The 25,317-nt window shown below is 39.4% G+C and overlaps 1 protein-coding gene across 1 annotated transcript; it reads right to left on the reverse strand.

The window, feature by feature from the left end:
- Positions 1 to 557: 557 nt before the first annotated feature.
- RGS1 (regulator of G protein signaling 1) lies at positions 558 to 4,246 on the reverse strand. The gene is made up of 5 exons (XM_009939272.2): positions 4,062 to 4,246; positions 3,595 to 3,678; positions 2,888 to 2,949; positions 2,157 to 2,320; positions 558 to 1,437 (listed from the first exon to the last, which is right to left on the reverse strand). Exons 1-5 carry the CDS (start codon positions 4,163 to 4,165, stop codon positions 1,252 to 1,254), a joined length of 600 nt encoding a protein of 199 aa, XP_009937574.1. The 5' UTR covers positions 4,166 to 4,246; the 3' UTR covers positions 558 to 1,251.
- Between the last annotated feature and the right edge of the window lie 21,071 nt (positions 4,247 to 25,317).

The following is a 25,317-nucleotide window of genomic DNA, read 5'->3' on the forward strand; positions in this document are numbered from 1 at the left end:
TTTAGAGTAAGTTTAATACACCATTTGCAGTAAAAATAAATGACCTTTGATGATAGTATTGGTATTGTAAATTAGTCTTGATTTGGCCATGATTAGGTTGAGTAGTACTAATATCACAAGGAATGTGACTGCTAGCCAGTCTCACCAGTTACTGCCTCTCGATGTAAGAAAGCATGGGTGATCCGCTGTGCTCAGCATATCATTAATATCACAGTGGATTGAACTATGGGGTCAGTGATAAAATGTTTTCTACATCCGAGTCGAATCTCAGTACTGGTAACTGAGCGAGTATGAAAAATAGGAAGGAAAGTTAGGCCTGCTTCTTCTGTTTTTTTGTTTTGTGTTCTTTTTGGGGGTCAGGATCGCTGACTCCAGATAACTAAGATTACAGTTGTGCCAAATGAGTAAAAAAAAAAAAAAAAAAAAGAGAAAAGGTAGTGTGAGGTAAAATAGTATTTGGATAAGGAGATAGGAAGTAGTGGCATAGTGGGACAGAAGGGAGCTAAGTGTTTCAATACTTCAATAGTTATGATGGAAAGACAAATTAAAATGAGATGTAAAATTACCATAAAACTTTATTTTAAGTAGATTTGATTGAAGGGTTACATATTATTTTACAATAAATTAAAGAGAAATGATGCTACATATTGCCTGTTGAATACAAACTTAGTAGAAGTACAGCTTATACAGTTCTTAGATAACTTAAAATATATAAATTTCAAGATATGTCAATCTGTGATATATTTACTTAGCACAATAGCGACATAGAGATGCACTCACATGTATTAACAATTCACAGATTTTAAGAAAAGCCATTAATCAGTCGTGTCTGGGCATTTTCTTGTTATGCACAAAATTTCCCAGTCATCCTTATTTTTCTTCTGAACTTGAGAAGCTTTTCCCAACACTCAGCTTGCTATTCTTGCACTTCGTAATAATCAGCAGTGCTTTGGGATCTAAGACTTGGTTCAATGTTCACAGTGTAGTTCAAACAATAAATAGTATCCATATCCTGTCTTGACTCCATAGCATATGGGAGGAGAGGATTTTCTCCCTGTGCTGCTCTCACCCTTGTAACAGTCTTGCCAGCTTTTATCTTGCCTTTTCTTGGCTGTGGAGCTGTTTGCATGTCCCTCGTGCCCCTCCTCCCAAGGCGGGAGTTCTCCTTGCCCAGATCCAACCACCTTGAAGGATCTCTCCCACAGGATATCTAGCACAGAGTCTGCTTGGCTCTTCACTGCCTCAAACACTTCATTTTGAAGTGTTGGTTTGCAGCTGGTTCAAAAGGTTCAGGTAGGCTTTGGATTTCAAAAATCTAGGATATGAATCCCTTTCCATGAGGACGTAAACAGTTTTCTGGGCTTCATCAAAACTTGTGAGAGTTGGATCCTGAGCCCTTTTAGCTGTTGCTTCCCTCATCTGATAGTCAATATTGATCTGGAAAGTGGAAAAATAAATGCCATTGACATCTTTAAACTGTACTCTCTTTCTATATGTATCACTTTGTTTTGTCAATAAACGAATTTGCAGTCTCAGAACTCAGTGTGATAGTGCAATATCAGAACTGCAAAATGAGGGAATTATAACACTTATATCCCAGTAATGCACAAAAATCACTACTCACTACAGAAATGCAGTTTCTTATGGAGTCAGTAGTAATACAACTCAACAATGGAGTAAGTAGAGGAACAACCTCAAGTTAAAACAATAGGAGAGATCTTGTGTAGAATGAGTCTCCAGTTTTGAAATATGATCAACATACAAAAACTCTTATTCTGCTGTATGTCCACATCTTTTCAGATAAGAAATGATCCACAGGTCTCCTAATAGGAAAGCTCTCTCTAAGGACAGGACTCCAAACACCAGCAGTAATTCAAACTGGGCTGACAGAGAACAGCATCATGTGCTGAGCTGCTGAGCTTCTGCTAGTTGTGCTCCCAATACTGGCCTGTATCATGCAACTCTACTTGTGAGATCTGATAATCTCACAGCTGAAGACAATAACGATACAAGTGTGCTCATAAAAACATTCAGTTGTGTCTTATTTCTATTAGTCCGAATGAATGTATGAGCATCTCAGTGAAGCTACACTTCTATCTTCTGATTTTTCCAGAATCCTTGTTCTGTAACAGTAGACAGATTAACTTTATACATACCTGTTTAATAGCATCTGACTGAACAAACTCCTCATAAATCCTCTCTGCTTTGCCGTGTAAGTGATCAGACTTGGTTTTCTTGTAATCCTCACAAGCCAACCAAAACTCAATGTTCTCCTCACTGAACTCTGACTTCAGGAACTCCCGAAAGATGCTTTGACCACCTAAAGCCAACACAAATACATCATCATTTATAGCGTCATATTTGTGACCAGAGAAGGTAAAATAAATAGCAGGAGTTGTATTAAAATCTCTGTTATAAAATCTTGCCGAAATATACTGTTCTTCCCTTCTTCAACATGCTACAGATACTCTAATACTGAGGGTGATGGGAGTCTTCTAATTGTGTTTGGTGCTTTTAGATCTAGACCCTGCATACCAAAATACATCAATAGATTCTAGTCCTCTTACCTTAGGGTACAAGTGGAGAGAAAATTCCACATTAAACTGATGTGTTATGGAAGGACAGAAGACTGATGAAAAAGCAGTGAATTGAGATATTTGGGGTTTATTTGCTGTACTAGGAGTAAGAAATGGAAGGAAAAAAACCCCAACTTGGAAGCAAAGCTGAATACAGTAGCCAAGTTACACTGAAGCTGTAAGTAACTGAAATGCAACTGGCCATTCTTTGGCAGTGTTTGCAGAATGCTACAGCTTTGCCCATTTGGTGAGATTAGATAAAATCTTGTCCTAAGAATAAGAAAGAAGTCATGCTGAAGTAATGGACTTACTCTGGCTGGCCAAGAGCTTTTCCAAAGACTGGGACCACTGTGTTACTTCCTCTGCAGAAAGCCTAAGATGACAAGAAAAAGAAAAGACTTTAGGCAAGAAACCATCTGGTTTTATCTGCATGTTTAAAGGAGATGGATTTTATAATTATTCTATTCTAGGAATATGTACCAGGTATTTATTGAATTTATGGCTTTCCCATAATCTGAGACCCTGGAGGCAAGCCCACGTTGGAAAAAAATAATCGGAGAGATGGAAAAACAAGGAACTATGATCTTATATCCTGATTTCTGTTTGCAGACAGATAAGCTTTTACTGTAACTATGACCAAATAATTTTGTATATGTACTTCTGTTCCATATTCCTGAAATAACCATGGTAATACCCTGCTCTTCACTTAAGCGTGAAGCATCGTTTCTTGTAAATCTTTAGAGAATGGATACAATGCCCCTCTGAAGAAAACAGATTTAACTGAGTTGTCTTCTCTTTCACTGTTTGAGGCAAACATAGACATCACTAAGAAAAAACTCCTAACTCCATGTGCAGTTTCTACTTCCTACTGTTCACCTCTTTGTATTGTAGAAATTCTAGGCATTATTATAATATTTGTTGGTCTAGAAGTAGCTTAGAAATTAATAAAGTCTTTTACAATAGAAGTAATATAGCTATACTTATATTTTGTTATAACTTAGTGTATCTCAATACTTACATGACATTTCTGGAGTTAGAAGTCTTAATCCCAGTTTCGATATGTGGTACCATGCACTTCAAATAGTTTTTGAGATCTGCACCACTGAAAGCAATGAATAGACATTTTTATAATCCATTAAAATTGCAGTTGCATTTCACTTCTACTTAAATTGCTTAAAAATTTTAAACAGAGGCTGACAGCTCCATCCTGTGACTGAAGTCTGGGAAGCTACAAATCCAAGTAACCCTTTTTCAGAAGACTGAGCAGTTCCCAGTGTATCCAAAATCTACCTCGGATTACTTAAGGGAATCAATTAGCTGGTATGCATCAGCTCATGCCATTTTTAATGATGCTGTAGTCCTAGGCTTTGAGCAGGCTTTGCAGTCGTTTAGCCCAAAACACAGTGCTAATTCTTAACCTCCAAGATTCTAGACTTAATTTCACTTCTAATACATTAGAGTTTATACTAAGACATATATACTTACAAAGCCTTTTGCTTCTTTTTATGAACTTTGCCTTCTGCAAGCTTGCAGTCTTCCTTTCCATTTAATTCAGTCATGTTGTTATGGAGAAAAAAAAATCCTGGCATTGTACTTAGCTGTAATGTGAAGCGACTTTTGCGACGATAATCCTCCAAGCACCAAATGTCAGCTCACTGACTTGGCTACCCCTTTTATTGACGCAGGCAGCCCTGCTAGTTGGTGTGAACAGATCTGTTTATCGTGTATCCTTACCACAAACTGTGGAAGTTCCCTTTTTTTCAGTGCAGTGACGTGAGTCTTTTGAGAAAGAAAACAGACAGCGGTGTCTCGTGGTTGAGGTTAAACCGGATGAGACTGAATTACTTTGGGTTTGTTTTGTGTGTCTGTGTTACCAAAAAAAAAAAAAATCCCCTCTAGAACTTTGAATTCTTGTCCCTTTCTGATTGGTACTTTCAAATCAGAACTACTTCTTGGTTTTATCAAATGGGCTGCAAATACTGGTTTTATATCGACAAAATTCACCTGCTACATGCCTGTGTTCTGAAGTTTCATAGTTTACAATTGATTTTATGGTCTTAGTGGAATATTAGAAAAAAAGTACTTTATATGCCAGTATTAAGGTTCCATATCGAACAAGCTTTTTGCCAGTCACCAGTTGCTCTTCAAACTAGAATATTATGTTAGAGGAATCTCACTTGTTTAGACATGTATGCTGTAAAAATGTTTCAAAATTATTTTTCCTGTGAAAGGGTTTTGAAGCAGCAAAAACTTATTTAATTTGGTTTAATTTTTCCAAGTCAGATTATTTGGAAGCACACTGCCATATTTCAGGAATGCCTCCATAACTTTAACTGATTCAGCATGTGTAAAGATTGGTTGAATTTAAAGAGATCTTGTTTGTAAAGACAATTTGAACATTAAAACATATTTGAGGGAGGTTTGCATTCATTGTGTGTGTACTGGAGTTCTACTGCAAGAAGAAACCATGGATACAAAGTAAGATGAAGAATTAATTCACCCTCTGTTTATCTGTCTGGGTTGATGTCCCTTCCAACCCTTACCATTCTATGATTTAGGGGTGTAAGTACTTAATCTGGTCCCTGGGCATCCCAATTTCTACTTGTTTGTTGGGTTTTTTCTAGGAAGTTTCAAACATTTTGTTTTCTTGAACAACGCATACAACTTTAATTACTTACAAGAAGGACACAGATGATTGTGCAGGACTGTATATGATTATGGTAACTGAGAACTTGCTCGCATATCTACAGTTCTGTAGTAGACTGTGATACAAAGGACTCAAGGAGACTGAAAGCTGCCTGCAGACAGATGCACATGCAAGAACAGACGGTCCGCATCAGAGCGGTTTTAACCGCAGGAGGCTACTGATCCTCTGAATATTACCAGTGACATAAATGTGTCTGCATAGGCTGTACTGCAGGAAACATCTATCTCCACACTATCAGGTAAACACTGACCTTTGTAAGACAGAGGTATTTACTAACTGTCCTTAACACCCCTGAACAAGGCTAAAAAGGAAGGAACAGATGTTATCAGTACCATATTTGTTTTCATACCTAGCATGCTGGTTTTTGACATTCAGCCCCCTCAGTGTCTCATTGTATTTCTGAAGTTAGTAACTGTCCTCAATGAATTACTGAGATGCTGCATCCAAACTCTTTTCAGAAGGGTGCAATAAAAGGGTGGAAGGCAACAGACACAAGTTACATCAAGGGAAAATCCCTATTCCCTGCCATAAATCTGTGTGCTTTGTAGCCTCGGGCTATAAATTCGTGTCTTGAACTTATAATTACAAGCAAGTATAAGTAAGCCACTGGTTAGGTTCTGTGAGTCGAAGAGGGACTAGAGTTGTTCCCCTGAAGAACAAGGCACTTTGCTTGTTTGTGCTTATTATCAATGCAGCACTGTAGACAGTTCATTTACCAGACAAGGCATGTTTGTTCTCCATTTAAAATGAAGTTACTGTCTTTATCTTTGGGATTTGTTAAATATATCGATGCACATTACAGGTGCTGCTTAAGACCTTCCTCTAGAAAGGGATTGTCGTGTGCTACTGTATGGACTTTGTACTTCACCTTCTTGTAATAAATATCCTCCTCAGTAAATAAAGAATAATATTCTTGTCACTTACATCCAGGTTATGCTGCTGTCACACAATATTTGAATTGTTTTCCAGGTACTTTATTTGGTAGAGAAGATCAGTTATGTTAGTATTGGACAACAGTGTAATATGTAGGGTGAAATAACTTGATATATCACTGTGAGCTTTTGCCTTGCTGTCCTAAAGGATTCTGAAATGAGGCCTCTGCAGAGGCCACAAGCTTGTTTCTGGCTCACTGCTTGTGTTACCTTGGCTTATATCTGACAAACTTCTCTGAGTCTCTGAAGTCTATTCCAGCTTGATCTCTGTACAGCCTATTCTACTTCTGATGTTTTTGTTGGGAGGTCAATAAGACATGATACTAGTTTTCTTGATAATGTTGCACTGAATGTACTCAATATTTTGATGGTAACAGACACTGACAGAAATAAATGCAGGAGATTTTTTTTCTGGCTGCATTTACTACAAGTTGGAGGAAGCTTGGAATAGGTGGGAGGTAAAGTACATTCAAGAGAATTGCGTATTTGTGGAAAGATTTTGAGTAGCCCCATGGAATATATTAAACCACTGGGCTCTGGGATAGGTAGTAGATTTTGCCTTCAAGATCCTGGTGCTACTGGACTTGAGGGTAGTCAAAAGGGAAGGAGGAAAAACTCGTTGTTACCAAGCAGCCCACCTGGTATTAGCTACAGATGTTCTTACCTTTTGCTGTTTTCATATTGTGTATTTATGCTGCTCTTAATATGCTAGTGTTAGTTCCTAACCCTCTAAGCTGTTGTCTGAGAGTACTCTTCAGTCTTCCAAATCAGTAAGCCCCAGTCTCTGGACTACTACTGCTGCTCTTGATCCCTGTGCAAAGAAAATCCATGCTACCTCTGGTTTACTCTAAGCCAGGTCTATTTATCAACTTGTATAAAGATTCATGTAAGATTGCTAAAAGTAGAAACAAGATTGGGAGTTATGAGCCTGACTTGGAGAAGGGATGAACAATGTATATCTAAGAAGTGGGGCACCTAAACTTCTAGATTAGGGTCATAGGAGGTTTAAAGACAAAGTAAAGCAACAATATCCTCACATTCTTCTGTAAGCCTTGCTCAAACTCTGCAAAACCAAAGCCTGCTACACTCAGTAGCAGATTATCTCAACATGGGAGTTTAATTATTATTCACATTTAATTTTTTTCCACCATGGACAACTACTTTCTTCCTCTGAGTAACTCTGATCTTCAAGTCATCCTTTGTTCTCTCAATGGAATATTTCACTGACTCTGATTCACTCTTTCTATGCAAGTCTACTCATTTTTAAGACTTGATTTGTTGAGCCCAATACAAGTTACCTGACTTCAAGAATGGGAAAAATGACTACAAGACTTAGGTGTGTGCACAATTAAAGTGAGCGGAAAAAGAGAAATCATAAGATTGATAGGGCTGACAAGAATTATTTTTTTTTTGTTACTTGAGTTACGTTCTGCTTCTGTAGACCACAGGAAACCAGGAAAACACCTGCATGGAATTTCCAAAATTAAAAATACTTGTTAACTATGAATATGGTTATTGTAGAGGATCTTGCTTTGAGCAGGAGTTGGACAAGATCCCACAGATGGACTACAAGTTGGTCACCTCCAGCTTGAATGATTCTATTGTTTTGAATACCCTGACTTGCCATTTGTAGTGTGAAAAGTGCTACTTATTCTTAACATAGCTCTAAAAATATAATATTTCAAAATCTTATGTGTTCATCCATATTCAAGTTCACTATCCCTGTTTCCTGTAGACAGAAGTGTAGTCCAGGATTTGGTGGGATTTCACATTATGGAATAGTTAGGTTCTGACCCATGGAAATCTTTTCACGTAACTTCTGTCCTCCTAGTTTACTGAGGATTTTTTTGGTTTCATCATGAGATGGTTGGTAACAGACCTGCCTCTTTCATCTCCCATGCTTTTAATCTATCTAGATAATACTTTGCTCTGTTTTATGCAGAGAATGGTGGCTAACTGCTGCTTGAAATACTTTCTTATTTAATAACTAGTCTCCTTTTCTTCTATTATTATTGCTACAGGAAACTGCAAAAAGTATTTTTTAAGCCTTACAGTTTTAGGGCTTATTGGAATAACCCCATCAATCTTCATTTGTCCGAAGGCTGGCATCGCCTCATTTGACTCTGTCCAGTAAAAGGACAGAGGAGCATTTTTTACAGCAACAGTAGCCTAACTCACTATCACTAGCTGTTTTTTAAAGTTTTCTGGGTCTCTCTTAGGTTTGTGATGAGTAATTCATCTAACTTCTTAAAGTGCACAGAAGAAACCTGCAAATATTTGCTAGTATTCAACTTATTTCCACGCATTGTTTTCCATTCTTTCTGGTGACAACTTCTAGAGTGCAAGAGAGGGAAAAAAAAGTGAAAGAACTTCCAAGATTACAACACTGGACAAGTTTAGTTAAAGCGAAGAGGAGAAAAAGTCCCATGAACTCCTCACGTCCCACTTGCTAGTGTGAAGGACTTCAAGTTTCTTCTGACTTCTGCTTTTAGGTTTCTTTTTGGTTGCTCTCAGCTGGCCTTACACTCCTTCATTCTCCATTTCAGCCCAGTTCTGTCTGAATGTTACATTTTGGCTTAGGCAAGCTGTTACCTTCCATGTATGGCCAATTATTAGCTTTACTGCACTCTTGCTGTTCATCATAAACTTCTCTGGAGTTAGCTGGCCAAATCTGTGCTGTGCTGGAGGGCTGAGCTCAAGTCCACAGTCAAGCAATGCTGCCCAGTTGCAGAATATCCACTTGCCAGTCACGTAGCTGAGCTTTAACTTAACTGAAAACAAGTGATTTCTTTGAAATGCTTCGGTCTTTTACATGACCCAAAGAGGTAAACTACTGATAATCCACCTGTTAAGCAAAAGAGGCACTTAAAGGAAATAGAAACTAGTTTCTATGTGAGAGGAAACAGTGTCTGTTTTACAAAAAAAAGGAGGGGTGTGTTTTTGAGAGGCAGGGATTATATTTTGGAAAGTTACAATTTTCTCTAATATCATGTACTTGGTCTGTAATGGAGTGATGATATCATTACAGATTTTCTTTTGAATCTAATTTCTGATGCAAGTAAATGTTTTCTGGAATGAAATCCTGAAGCCACTGAGATTAAAATCTTGCTGCTGGTTTTAGTGGTCTCATTCTTGCTGTTGGACTGATTTGATTGAGAATTGGGTTTTCTGAGAGATATTTCTTTGGTTTGAACTTTCAGGTGTTCCCAATGTTAGCTTTTATTCCTAATTAATTCAATGGTAGTTTTATTTTTGCAACTAGTAGGGCATAACCAGGGCTGAATTGCATCAGACTTCTCAAAATACAGGAGGACTCTTATATTTGAAAAATGTGTGAAGTCTAATGCCAACCTAGCATGCCACAAGTTAAACTTTGGGTAATGATCTTCCCCTTGAAAAAGTCGTGTTGCATTTGTTCTGTGGGCAGTATAAAATGAATGGAGGGCATACTTAGTTCAGTGTTTCAGCTCAAGCATGGACAGAGCCGGAGGCTTGACTCTGGAGGACCAGTGACCAGAGCTTTCCTGAATTCTGTTTTAGCTCTTTCACTTCCTCAGTATAAAACGGCTTCACAGAAACACTCCTGCGGACTGCCAGTTTTGTCCAAAATTGCCCTGTCTACTTGTGAAGTATCTGCAGAATATTTCTAGGGGATTTTTTTAGGGCTTCCCCTCACTTCTGTAGAAGACTTTATGGAGCTTTTTTACCATGACTGTGAAGGGGAGACCTGGCAGGAGCTCTTGGAATCACTGTGGAGAGTCTGCAGGTGTTCCCTATTCATATGGAGATTAAAGCATAGTCCATGGCCTCCATCCATTCTGGTATGCCTACTAACTCTATAAAGGGATTATGACAAGTTTTTCCTTTGTCTCAACCTCTAAATATTCCCACAGGCACTGAGCTCCCAACTTATGTGACTTTAGTCGTGTTACTTCTCTGCCTATTTCATGTGGCTGTTGTGAGTCACCATTACCTATTGGAAGTCTCCAGTAAAATCATAGCTGAATGTAATTTGTTCTTAAGTTACTATTTTCTCTATGGCATCTTTTCAAACTTTTATGATTTATCTTTGCAGAAAAATATTAACAATATTTTATGATAAATGTTGTTAACATTAATAATCATCTTTATACTATAGAGTCAGTGCAAGGAATTATGTATGTGTATGTCCTCATCATACTGAAGCACATCACTGACACACGCATACCCAGTTACTCTCCTTTTTCTTACGACCATTTCTTAATTAGACTGTAATATGCTTATACGGTTTATCAGAAATCGGATCCTTTTCATTCTGGTGCTTTCCATCTGAAATAAATTAACTGTTTTATTTCTGTGAAATCAGGGGACTTTTGGTTCTCAGACATACTGACAGACACCTGGATTAAAGAAAAAAAAAAAAAGAAAAAAAAAATGCAGTACAGTGACTTTTGGGTGCTGATGGTGATGCTTCCTGTGTCTGTTTGGTAGTGCAGGAAGTGTGTTCAGCACACACATCTGGGAAATGCACATATTTCTGATTACCTACTCACATTTTTATGCAGTTGCACACTGATGCACTGAACCAGTGCATTGTTTCTTGTGTGGTGTTAAGCAAGAAAGTGTGAAAACAGGGCCTGAGGCAGTGGGGTGTGAAGCAGAGTTTGAGTGTTTTCACTGTGAACATGGCAGTGTGATATGTGAGCACAATACAAGTTTAGCTTTTGAAATTTTCTGGCTTCAGTTTTACCTGAATCTTCATGGAGAAAAATCAGGTGCTTTTTCTCTCGTACAGAATTTTATCATCTATTAGAACAGTATCCTTCACTTTTAAAATAACAAATGGTTTGGTTGAACATAGACAGCAATCTTGGTTTCCAGTCTGAAAATGTTTTTAGGCACTTTAAACAGGGAAAATATTGCCAAAGCATGGAGTGAAGTTAAGCTGATTAAGACCTTTCTGTAAATGACAAAGTTTCAAGTGTCTATTTTATACTTGGTGTTATAAATTTCCGACCTGAATCATCACATCAGTGCAGGCTCAGACACAGCTTTCACTTTGACCAAAAAAAATCCTCAAAGGGATAGGTTCATCCAACGATTGTCTTGTTAGTGGAAGCCACTCCAGACACAAGAAGGGTCTGTCCTGACACTCAGGAAAACAAGCAGATATATCAAGAGACTATCTTGGCCTAAGCAGGAAACTCACAATAGAACTCAGATTCAAAAAAAGCAACGTACAGGTGTGGAAGAACAGACAGGCTACAACGGAGGAATTTGGAAATGTTGGCCGGGTGTGTAGGGATGGCTGTTGGAAAGCTTCCTTATGGAGGGGGTTGTCAAGAAGATGAAACCAGGCTTTCACAATGGTGTGTGGTAGGAGGATGTGAGACAACAGGTGCAAGTTAGCATAAGAGCAGTTCATGGATACACAGAAAAACTTTTTCCCCCTAAATGGCAGTCAAGCAGTGGAGCAGGCTGCTCAGGGAGCTGGGCCATCTCCATCCTTCTTGTTTTTTCAGACCAGACTGGATAAAGCCCTGAGCAACCCAGTCTAAGCTCATAGCTGATCCTGCTTATAACAGGGAGTTGGATTAGAAACCTCCTGAGTTCCCTTCCAACCTGATTTATTCTAAGATCCTACCTACAACTGAAGAATGAACGCCACGCTATAGAAGTCTAATTCAGTTAGAAGACTCCTACTTATGAAAGAATGGTAACTGTAGAAATTAAAACAGGTTTCCAGCTTGACTTTTTTGAATGAGAACTGCATACCGAAAGTGCATCATTCAAATTATCATTTCCTCTATCTCCCTCTGAGAACACTTGCCTAGTATATGGGTAAAATAGCAGAAAGTTACTTCAAGAAATGGGAACACTGAAGATAACTACAGCATCTCGATTTCAGTATAAAAAGATTTAAAAGTTAATATTTTCTGTGATGTTCTCTTAGAACCAGCTCTGCTTGCAATGAACCAGGGAAGGAAGAGAGAGTTCAGTTCCATTTCCTGTCATTTACTTTGAATCTTACCTGCTGTCTACTTTTAATTCTCAAGTATTAGAATGTGTGCAACAGACTTGAATTTCCTCATGCTCTCTGTTTTATATGCAAACCTGGCACTCAAGAAGCTGTAGCACAGGGACAGACCCCATCCAGCCTATTAGCAAACTTCCTTGCTCTTCCATATGCCTTGCAAATGACATATCCTGATAGTACAGCTGAATCTTTGATTTCCTGTTTCAAGAAGGCTCTTCTGTGCCAACCATGCTGCCTTCCTCAGTCCAGTCAACCTCTAAGGCAAAGCCAGTCCTGCTGCTGATCACACTATGAGTTTGCACACTCATCCCTGCAGAGCTTGGGCTGCCTGGCAAAGAGCTGATGTGCTACTAGTGTTTAAATAGTTGTTGCTGCGTGCATAGGAGCTGCGAAGGAAGCACGGATGGGGGGAGGATGAAACAAGGAGGGGAGGGATCTGAGGATTCAGAGAGTCTCCAGGTGCTTGAGGCAGATGAAGCTAACCCTGGACAATGAAAATGCTAGGAAGTTCTAATTTAGTCTGGAGAAGGGTTTTGGCTTACTAGCAGGGTGAGCAGTGTCAGTTTAGTTTAATGAGGAGGAAACCTGTAAGAAATTGTGTCCTAAGAGTGGTGGTCAATGACTCAATATCCGGATGGAGATTGGTGACAAGTGGTGTCCCTCAGGGGTCTGTACTGGAACCAGTACTGTTTAGTATCTTCCTCGATGACATAGACAGCAAGATCGAGCACACCCTCAGCAAGTTTGTGGATGACACCAAGCAGAGCGATGCAGTGACGTGCCTGAGGGACGGGATGCCACCTAGAGGGACCTGGACAAGCTGGAGACGTGGGCCCATGTGAACCTCATGAGGTTCAACAAGACCAAGAGCAGGGTCCTGCACCAGGTCTGGGGCAAGCCCCGCTATCAGTGCAGGCTAGGGGAGCAAGGGATTGAGAGCAGCCCTGCCAAGAAGGACTTGGAGGTACTGGTGGATGAAAAGCTGGACGTGACCTGACAGTGTGTGCTCACAGCCCAGAATGCCAATTTTATCCTGGGTTGCATCCCCAGCAGTGTGGCCAGCAGGGTGAGGTAGGGGGTTCTGCCCCTCTGCTCCACTCTGGTGAGACCTCATCAGGAGTCCTGCTCTGGAGCCCTCAGCACAGGACAGACCTGGACCTGCTGGAGCAGGGCCAGAGGAGGCCAGAAAAATGATCAGAGGGCTGGAGCACCTCTGCTGTGAGGAAAGGCTGAGAGAGTTGGGGTTGTTCAGCCTGGAGAAGAGAAGGGTCCAGGGAGCCCTTATTGTGGCCTTCCTGTACTTAAAGGGGGCTCATAAGAAAGATGGGGACAGGCTTTTTAGTGAGGCCTGTTGTGACAGGACAAGGAGTGATATTTTAAACTAAAAGAGGGTAGGTTCAGGCTAGATATAAGGAAGACATTTTTTACAATGAGGATGGTGAAACACTGGCACAGATTGCCCAGAGAGGTAGTGGAGGCCCCATCTCTGGAAACATTCCAGGTCAGGTTGGCTGGGGCTCTGAGCAACCTGATTGAGTTGAAGATGTCCCTGCTTACTGCATGGGGGTTGGACTAAATGACCTTTAAGGGGCCCTTCCAACCCAAACTGTTGTGTGATTCTATGAAATGTCTTTACTAGAGTGGCTGCTACTTGAGAACTGCTGGCACTTCTGTGCATTTGGGGAAACCCAGCTACCAGTGGTTACCATGTCATTCCTGGGAAGAATGCGGGCAAAGACTTTATTACAATGCAAGTCTGATATGTTTCTTTGAAAACTGAACTCCTCTTTGATCGTATACTTTTTAGTGAAAACAAATTATTTGTAGCAAATGGGTTTGTTTGACAAGACAAACGTTCCTGAATTTATTTCCCCACGTTACCAGTGCCTGTGCTTGGTACCAGTTCTCAGGTGTGCATTATTCAAGATGCCAGTGTGAATGCTTAGCAAAGTCGCAAAAAATGCACGAGTTTGGCTAAGAACATTCTAATCCTTCACATACGTTTTCCTTGCAGAGTTAGGAACAGAGCTTATGCAGGTGCCCATGGTTTTATTAAAATGCCTATCTGCCTCTTTAGGTCCCTAAGTATTCGACTTCCCTCTAAAGTGGGTGGGAAATGGCTCTGCTTTAATTTGCATCTAAATTGCAGGACACAGGAAAATGGGCCTTTGTCATCCAAAACCACTGTACAGTTCCTCACTAATTATCTGGAAGTCTACAGAACTTGGTTGATATGAGTACTGAACATAATCTGTGTTCAAAAGAGGAGTTGTCATACCCTCAGAACGGATTTTCCTAATATGTGTCATAAGTAAAACACAAAACTACCATGTCTGGCCAGTTCCCTACCAATGGTGGTAACTAATTATTTCAACCTTTTTTCTGTGACTTCCACAGATGATCAAAACTGACAGTTTTGCAATGCGGGCTGTACGCTGGCAGATCTGGAATTCCCCGTCGGCTATGTGCTGTACATGTTGGTACTGCAGTACTGTGAACCAGGTGAGTTTTAATATATGTGGCCATTTCCCTTTAATTTTGAAATGAATTTGAAGATGAACAGAAGAAGATTCGGTGTGCAAACCAAGATAACCAAATCTGGAGGGAAGGTTTCATATGAGCGGCAGGAAACGGAACCTGCTGAGTTTCAAGACAATAATAGTTTTGCTATGAACTGCTGAGCTTTTTTGTGCTGCTCTGAGTTACCCTGAAAGAAGTCATCAAAGCTTGATATATGTTCTTCTACCCTCAGCCCGAGACATGAGGCCTGGAAACCACAGGATAAGAATTCCCTTATAAAGATAGCTTTTCTGTTGGTTAGCACTGCCTAGGCAGTGTAAAATGAAGCAAAAAAGACTTTTCTTAATTTATCTGTCTTAAGAGTTTAAGATATTTGTGAAAATGTGTGGGCGTGTAACTTTACGTTTTCTCTAATACCATTTTAAATGTAATGGTAGAATGGCTCTCTTCTTTCCATACATGATACATAACATCCAAATGTTTGCAGCAGATCTGATGAAAACACAGCTGTTATAAAATATTCGTAGATCTTTACATGTGGTTTATTATTAATGTTAAAAGCAGCTTTGCAACTTCTAAGTCCACTCAAAAGCAGTTTATTCTTGGTTTTCATTTAAGCATTGGCTGTTATCTTGAACAGTCAAGCAATATATTTGAACATACTGTATTCAGTGACACAGAAGCACTGGACTAATGTTGGTGTTACAGCTAGAAAATAAGAGTAACGTAACAAGTCATTATTCTGCGTAGAAGCACAGATCTGATTTTTAGAGTTGTTCAGGATCTGATTACACCCTTCAGTTTTACCATAAACTGTTAACGTAGGAATAGCCACGGTAAGTGAAGGAAATGGAAGATGACTTCGATTTATTTTTTTGGTTTTTTAGGTATGACTGTCCCATTTTTTCATGTTTGTCCCCTGGAAATCCTAACACTTGCTTTATTGCAGAATAGCTATCCCACTTATTTACTTTTAATGAAAAAATTAAGCCGGGTAATAGTGTAGTTTGTATTGAAGTCAGTGGAGTCAGACTGATGCCAAAAATCTCTACCTGAATTGTAATGGTAAGAGACACTTCCCTCAGCTTGGAAGCTCGTCTTTCTTTTCACTTGTCGCTTCCTTCCTCTCATTACTGTTATTCAGAAGGAGGAAACTCAATAACAAATCTACAGTGGGTTTTTCTGCTCAAAGTGTGTGGAGCAAAAGGTGTCCTGGACTTTTTAATATAAAGGTAAGGACCTAATGGCCAAAATAACTCAAGACAACAAGTCATCAAATAAGAAACCTAACTTCTGAGCTGAATAATAAATATCATAACCTACACCAGAAGGATGCAGTTAAATAGTGGAAGATTATTAATAAAATTTCTCCTACTACTGGAAAATGGCAGGATTTTTCCTACTTTATGGTTATAGTCTTCTAGTAAATTGCCATGTCATGACCCTTATTTTTCACATGGTTTTTGGTTATGAAGAGTTTTCTTTCATGGATTCTCTCCTATGGGAAAATTTTTCCTATTGTAATGATTTTGCTTGGTTACATTTTGCTTAGGATTTTCGGTGTGGCAGAATCCCCCTCACATAAACAAATATTGCTGCTTTGAAAAAATGACAAAATAAGGATGTCATATTACTGCTGAGGGGTGGGGGGGAAGTCTAATATGACCTTCTGCTTGGCATGGTCACTCTAACTTTGACCATCAAGGGTGGTGTGAGCAGAATATACTAAATAGAAAGCTACAATGAACCTTGATGAATATTTAATATATCCTTACGGTATTCTCATGTTTCATGCAAATCAACCTCTAAAGTCATGTCATAGACAGACATCTAACCATGTTTACTTGCGTCATTTGAAGTTCAGAATACTGTTTGCATATTGTTCTCTTTTTTAAGTTGCTTTTGTCTCCTATTGTAGCGATATTTGTTTTTTACAAGCCAGCCTCTTTCCATTTGATTCCTCTTGTGTTCATTGAATAACCAGCACCACTTTCACTTGTCATCTGGTTTAGTATCACTGTGTGTTGCTATGGAACATTCCAAATATTAGAGAGCTGCGGTATAACAGAGCCCAAGGCTCCATGTGGTTTCCAGCCACAGAGCAAAACAATTGGAAAAATATGATCTCAGAACCCAGGAGACAGTCACAGACCTCAAAACATTACAACACATGGAATGTATAATTAACAAAGCTTCTGGTTGTATTATTGATTGAGGATGCTGTTTACCTGAGGCACCTGTTGACACGCTCAGTTCAAGACCAGATGTGTTTTCAGACTCTTCTGCTGTTTCTGCAAACGTAATTTCTGTGAATTTTACTTTCTTGCTTTCTCTGGCTCATACTCACACCTGTTTTCTTTTCACCTAACTTTTGTTCTACCTTGTATTCATAAACAAGTAAGAGCACTTGCAATCTAAAAGAAACTCTTCACAGACTTCTTCTCTGAAGACAGACAACCACAAGACTTAACTCACAGTGTATATGCTTCTTGCATTTTCAAGAAATGAAGTGAGAGCTAATGCTAAGACAAAAAAGAAAATAATTGCCAAAAAAAAAGTATGTATCACCCTGGACGTGTAGTTTATCTGAATTTTTTCCCTTATGATCGACTCTCGCTTCTCATCCTCTCATTTCTATGAAGCATCTTTGTTTCAACTCAGCCTTTCTACCGTGTTATTACTGCATGTGAACTTCAAGAAGATGGCAGTGCGCGGGTCTGTGGGTGAGGTAATGGTAACAGGTGGCTGAAACAAAGGAGCGGGTAAGAAAGAAAAAATAAATGAATAAAGGAGTGAGAGGGCACTTTTCCTATACAACCTGCAGCTGTGCTGTGGAATGAGAGTCCAAATCCCAGGCTATCTCTGGTCAACAGTCTTTAGTGAGATGAGGAAGAAGGTGTTATATTCATTTTCTCCCTAAACTTGATAGCAGAGTTCAGCTTGAAACTTCCTCATGTTTACAGAAGATTTTCATGAAAATAACAAAGCAAGCCCAGTACTGTCCTAAATGCGAAACTTGCCAAGGGTATGTAAAATGAGGTTTTGGAAACAAATGACTCGGTTTTAAACTTCTCAGTCTTTTCGGGGTTGTAGTAAGAGGTACTTGTCAGCATACTGTCATAACTTAACCCGGCAGCTGGAACTACGCACTAGACAGCTACTCGCTCACCCCTCCCCGCCCCGCTTCCCCCAGCGGGATGGAGTGCAGACATGGACAAAAGGGGAAACCCGGGGTTGAGATAAAGACAGTGTGATAAGGCAACAAAGGAAATACTAATACTACTAATTATAATAATGAATATGCAAAGCAAACTACATACAATACAATTTTTGTCACCACCTGATGACTGATTTGCAACCTGAAAAACGTTCAAACTCCTGGCCAAGAGAAGATTCAAAACTCCTGGAAAACCAAAAAGCTGATAGCTCCCTGTCCCCTGGTTAACTGAACATGTTGTTTATGGTATGGAATATTTCCACTGGTCAGCATGGCTGGCTGTCTGGCTGTGCTCCCTCCCAGTTCCTGCACACCTACTTGTTAGCTGAATATGAGAAGCTGGAACAAGACCCTTGATTCCTTAGCAAGAGCTGAAAACATCAGTGTTATCAACATTGTTCTTGTACTAAATCCCAAACACAGCAGCTACTGGGAGGAAAATAAACTCTATCCCAGCGAAGATCAGGACACATACTTTGGCTCCAGGAGTGCTACAGAAAACCCAGCCTGCACAAACCTGCTTGTTCTAGAGTTAATACCAAAGCTGTAAGGCACTCCTCTCTGCTTTTTCATAGGGTCTGAGGTATGTCGCATGACTCTCCAATACCTGAAGTAGTTGTGGCCACCAGTGCATCTGCAGCTGCTATCCCTAGGGGTTGGCAAAAGGAAACTGCTTCAGAATGAGTGGTTTTCCGCTGTCTATGCAATGTTTATCAGCCTTTTTCTAAAGGTAACCGATTCCTTTTCACTGTTACAATAGCCAGTGAGACATGGTCGGGAGGGCAGAGCTGGGATTTAGGACAAACCCAAAGCTCTGATTCTTTGGAATAAACTTGGAAATCTATCATTTATACAGAGCATCTGCATAGCAGTATCTTGTTGTTTCACATTCCTCTTCTCTACTTCTTTCTACATAAACGAGCTCATCTGCCTTTGCTGGGATCTCTGCTGAGTAGCCACTTTGTTGCAGAATATTTTTGGCAGGGAGCAGATGAGGAAGGTTTCATGCAGCGTTCACAGAACTGTGGGATGCTCTACAAATATAACTTAGCAACTGTTAAGAGCTCATCCTGACAGTGTAAAGTACTGATCTTATTTCAGAAGCAGATAAAAGGAAATCACTTGGCCACAGGCTCTAAGAAGTCTGTAGTACTGATAGAGTAGCATTAGGAAGCTTATTCATCACTCTTGGTAGACATACTTGGAATTTTTCAGTGTATATTTTCATTAGAATTTTCTAATGAAAAAACTACTTCATAGAATTGTACCTATATTAATGAGTAAACTCTCTCAACAACATTTTTAAGTGGAGATAAATTTTCTGGTTCATTATCAAAGATCCAACTCAGTCAATGGTGTCTCGCTTCAGGCTTGACACAGACCCCTCTGCAAGGTTCATCCTCATGCCCCTACTCTCCTTCATGCTTTCAGTTTTCTAGCCGTTTCCGATCGGTTCTGGGAAAAGCCTCCTGTCTCCATTTTTTTTTTTCTTCTTATTCCCTTAACAATGCAGATGTGTGTTACAAGCACACATCCAGCTTCTTTGCTGTGGGTTTCCCTATTTGTACAGACTTTCTGCTGGAGTGGTGGGTGCCCCAGCTTTACATATATGCCTGCTCCTCCCGACACCTGACAATCCACGTGCCAGTGAAAAACCACCAGGGTTGCATGCAGACACCTAGGTGTGCGTCCCTACTGCTACACCCTGCACTGTCACTGCCATAGCTGGGTGCAGGCCACTTGTGATGCCAACAGGGAGGATGCTCTGCCTGGCCTAGGCAGAGCTCATGGTGTCAGTGGAGTGATGTCAGCGTCAACCAGGTTGTGACTGCTGCTGTTTACACTCAAAGGTCTCTTTCTGCGCAGTGACAAATTTTCATGCTTTTTTTCAGGATGACTCCTTCTTTGTTTCAAAAGTCTCTTTGTAATTCCTTAGCCACTGCTGAACCTGGCTGATGGTGGTGGTTTTTAACATAATCAGTTTTGAGCAAATGCTACGCCAACATTCTTATTTTAACGTGCTATCCAGACTATTTGCCAAGGGTGGGCCAAGCAGGCACTCCCACAAAGAACACCAAATAAACCCATTTCTCCTTGAGTAGAATGGGAAAGTATTTGGAAGGTATTTTGCACAGAAAAGGCAGAATGGTGTCCTCTGAGACCCACTACATTAATAAGCTTTCCTGATTACAGAGGAGAAGTTCACTCAGTGCTTGTGGATAGTAAAGAATTTCAGGAGCCAGTGTGAGTGCAGAGATGACATATGATTTTTGTTAAGCTCCTTGCTATGCTGGTATGGTCATGTTATTTTATCTCAAAGCACGAGCACAAGGAAGTTGCAAACGTCTGCGAGAGAAGAGGTAACTTTGCTCAGTTTGGCTGCCTCTGTCACAAAACCTGGGACACGGGCTTTGATCCAGTACTGTCAGGCATAGTGTGGTAGCTACTGATGTTAGCACACTTACATAGGTAAAGGTGGATGTACAAACCTCATCATGTCTTTTTCCATTCCAAGGTGCTGGTCATGGGTAGTCCTGGGTCTTCAAGGTCTAGGAATAACAGGAGCTAGAGAGCTGGAGGAGGGGCAGTTGAGTGACATAAACAGTTCATGTAATTTTAATATAATTTTAGTTAGCTATTGACAAGGATTTACAGAAATGTATATTTTACATAGTAGAAAGATAGAGAAAAAACACATTTTTTATTTTTAGGTGAAATATTAAGGGAATCATAGCAAAGAGGTTTGGAGATTATGTTCTGGGACATACTGATCTTCAGTCCCAACATATACTAATCTACATTTGCAATGCAAAAAGGTAGTTTGAATTCCTGGAACAGCTGTTGACGTGATAACATGGGACATTCCTAGTGGACTGCTACAGGTATTTAAAAAAAGCAAAAAAAAAAAAGCTTCATGATGTTCTGTTCTTTGAACCTTGGACCTGCAGAAGTTGAACTGGGTTGATTTTTGATCGAGTTTCTCTCTAAATTTGTAATACATTTGAAATTTTGTGAAGAAATCACTATCCAGAAGTGGAGATTTTTGCACAAACAGGGTCATAGATTGTACATACAGTAGTAGTCTCAAATTGGCTAGGCTTTGTGGGTCCTGTTAGTGTACATGAGGCTGCAATATCATCTCGGGTCCCCTCCTGTTTTCAAAGAGATTTTGTCAAATGCTTTGTATAGCCCTAAACTTCATTGATTCTTTGGAAATTTGTTTTAACATTTAACATTAACATAATTAAAGGAAAATGATGTGAGCATACTTATAGAAACCTACAGATAGATGCTTGCCAACCTTTGTAAAACATCATAAAATGATATTTGACTTTGTCTAGTTCTAGTTTTGAGCAGAAGTGTTCCAGCATGTTACTTGCCCTTTGTAAGATGAGATTTTGATCCTAATTGGCACTTTTTAGTATGGAATAGCCTCCAAAATTTGGTAATGTGCTCTCTAACGTGTGAATTTTATTCTTCCTTTATACTTCTGCTTTTTTTTTTTTTTTTGCTTTGTCACAAAGAGCTGTCTGCTGTTCCTCTTCCTTCTGCTTTGCCTTACAGAAGACACCAATCAGCAGTATCCTACAACCCACTGAGTTCACTCTTCTATCAGTTTATTAGATGCAGCCACGCACCTGACCAAATATCAAAGCAGATTAAAGACATTTGGAACTGGTAAAAATATGGCCGTGTGGAGACATGAAAGAGGAAAGCGAATCAGCTTGTCACCTCGAAACAATTAGAGGAATTCAAACTTGTGTATTTTGAATTCAAATACATTTTATCTGGTTTTATTTGGCTGATGGCTATTGTGCCATATATGAAGTTTCATTATATTAGCTAGGCACAATTTCACTTCTGAAGAGCACGCTGCATGTATGATACTAGAATATTAGATTAACAGATATGCAGCTTAGTGCTTCAATGGATCTTAATCTGTATGTTGGTCATGTATCAGCAGTATTTGCTGCTACAGCGATGAGAACAGCATACAACAGCGAACAGGAGAAGGAAGTAGATCAAATGCTAGGGGCAAAAATAGCTGAGAAGTCATGTCAGAGTGATTGGAAGATAGAACATGGGGTTTTTTTGGTGTTGAAGGATGTATAGAAAGAAGGCGGCTTCCCACCATCAAAAAGTGGTGATCTGTTTGAATAAATTTCATTGCCAGCAATATCAGGGGTCTTGTGGTTACGAGTTGACACTTAAATGAACTTGGTCTAACTTCTGGGTCTGCCATGGATTTCCTGTGTGAGTTAGAGCAAAACTTCGTCTTTCTGCGTTCATAGCAGTTGCCCAGGCATAGGTGTCTGCTCCCATATGAGATACAGCAGGGTGTCTGGAAAGTCTAGGCAGCACTGGTGAGAATGACACAGAACCTGTGGGAGCCCTGTGGTCTTCTGAGGTGATGCACGAAGATCAGGTGATACACGAGGGGATGTCAGATGGCATTATATCACTATGTGTTGGCAACTGAATTGAATCATCTATCTTTTTTGACACCTGTGAGAAGTGAGGGAAGGAGGTAGTTGCTTCTTGCTCTGTTTCATTTGTCTTCCCTACTGAGATTGTAAAGAATGCTTTCCAGAGGCTATACATGATATAAAGAGACTGTGTGACCTTAACAGTCTACTAGTCACAAAAATAGTTCAGTTTCTTAAGTAACAGCAGAGAAAAAAACCAAACCTGCCAACCTTGTTATTGTTAATAGAGGTCTGAAGAATAGTAACGTTATATTCAAGAAAAATTCAGTTTAGAGTAGCAGGGTGTGAACATGGGCTGTCAATTTATTCACTTCAATGGGAGATGAAAAAAAATATCTTTAATAATTATCAGTTTAAGCTTCAGTAGTAGTATGAACAGGAATCCTGTTTTTTCTAACTTAGTCACAATTTGGCATCCTCGGTCAGTATGGTGAGAGGTTTTGTCCTGTTTTCATCTGCTTTAGACACTTTTGCCAGCATTGAATGCCTCTTTGGTGAATTACAGAGAGAACCTTTCTTCCCACCTTCGGTTTGGGACATAGTGAGGGGATGGGGTCACAGCCCTAGATTTTGTAAATCATTGCAAGGAAGGCAGAGCCTGTACTTGTTCATATACGTGAAGGAGGAAGTAGAAAGTACTTACACCTGTTTTGCCACTGATAAGCTAAGTGGCAAGAACAGAAGTCAGAAGAAAGGATTTGCTTTGGATTTAGCAAATGTGCTGTAGGTAGTTAGAACAACCTAGCTCCAAAAATGAACTTGTTAAGGAGAAAATGTAAAATTAACCTTGGCACAGTTTCACGTGAGCAAAGACTAATTTTGAGGTTTATTATCAGAATGTTAGGATTTCTGCATTTCACATAGCCCCGAGCTAAGAGCTGGTGTTTACTGGGCAGTTTTGTTCAGTTTAGAGATGTTCAGCCTGGGATGGGAAAGCTGAACTCGAAGGGTTATGAGTCCAACGTAATGTGGATCTGAAGTGAATTGAGAAGTTCTGTGAAGCTGTCAAAGGTACTTGGCCTGGGTTTAACTGGATGTTTCTAAGTGGTTTGCTCAGAGTAGGAATAACCAAAGCACATACATTTTTGGCAGCTTCAGACAGACTGACCCTGCATCACAGTTGACAACGGATTAGTTTACCTTTATTTTGGGGGACACCTTTTAAAATATATTTTCTCTTTTTGCTCCTGAGATAATTAAAAACAGAAAAGTATTTTTTTTTTCTTCCGTGTTTCCTGTTCTACAGCTTTAGATATATATAACATGACTACATCTGCTGCTTTCCTTATTTATCCTCTTAGCGTTTCACTTAAAATGTGAGTGCTGGGAGACTGCTTCCTCCATACTCTGACACTGTCCCATCATTAAAATAGAGTATCAGATATGTCTTGAATGTCCTCTGCCTACACAGCTTTTTTTCTAATCTCACCATGAGATTACAAATATGGAGTGAAATGAGTAACGCGGGTCTTGACTGATTAGTCAATCTTTTAAAACGGAAGCAGAAGACTTCCACGCAGAACCATGCTACAGAGGAGACCAAACATGAAAAAGGAAATTGGGGACAAGTAGTCTGAAAAACTGCGTTCGAGACATACGTCCCACATAACCACATGGTCTTGCCAGACAGACCCGAATCTGGTTTTACGCAGTCTCCTCACATGAAAAAGTAAACGTATTTAATAGATCATCATTACATCTTTCAGTGCTATTTTTTTTCAATTATGCTATATGCCATTTTCTAAAAAGAAAAGGCTACTCTTCTGTTTACTTAGTGTGATGTGTTGTAGTTCATGCTAGATATTAAAGCAATTTGAGTGTGTATTTTCAGGATATGTAATTCAGTTCTTGATGAAAATACTATTCTCTGACTGACTTTAACAGATATTACAACAGTTAATCCTGAGGAAAAAATGTTCTAACATATGTTAAAGATGTGGTCAAATTAATTTTTAACTCTGTTGTTGTAGCATTTGGATCTAAGGATGAAATAGACTTTTAGCCTGACATTGAAAGAAACATTTTCAGTATACTTAAATGGCATTTCTTTAAAATACATCTGTTATGGTTTTATTATTACAAACCCAAGCTCAATCATGTACTCATGATTCGTGAACACAAAAAGTAATACATAAAAGAAAACATAACTGATCAAATTTTAGTTTAAACTTTTCTAATTCCAATTTGAAATTACCTGTATGTGACATTTAGTTGTGCAGTGAGACACAACTTGTGTCTATTTAGAGCATGGGGAGGGTCAGGAGGTTTGGGGTTTTTTGGTTTGGTTTTTTACCAGACGAAAGTTTGCAGAAATTCATTAAGTCCTCCTAACACCACTTCAATGTGGGAAAATCTTTTTGGTTAAATGAAAAATTTTGATGAGATAATTTGATAAAAATTGTTAATGAAAAAGCAAAGAGAATCTGAAGACAAAGGATAAAGGGGATCATAGTCCCATCACAAAATGAAGCAAATGTTTGCCAGTGCCCCATCAAGCCTTCCATCTACAAAGCCCCATCTACTTTCATCTATACTTCTCTCTGGAAAAGGTGAGATCTTTTGGGGAATATCTATACAAGACTATAAAAGGAAAGATTTTAGAATGACAGATGCATTTTGAGCCTCCTTGCAAATCAATCTCAAGAAAAAGAGAAATAAGAGACACCAAATACACTGCAATATCAGTTCTTGGACTTGAATGTTAATGCCTCCCTCCTAAGTTTCTCCTGTCTCCCTCCCCACAGAAGTATTGAAAGGTGAAAAAATTGATTTTCACCAAGTCACAAAGGCCTTGGATTTTCTCTCATTTCTCTCTCAGTATAATATTTGCCATGTACTAAACCTCTGTGCTATCTAGGGAAG

Source organism: Opisthocomus hoazin, chromosome 6 (assembly GCF_030867145.1).
Source record: "Opisthocomus hoazin isolate bOpiHoa1 chromosome 6, bOpiHoa1.hap1, whole genome shotgun sequence".
Lineage (NCBI taxonomy): Eukaryota > Metazoa > Chordata > Aves > Opisthocomiformes > Opisthocomidae > Opisthocomus > Opisthocomus hoazin.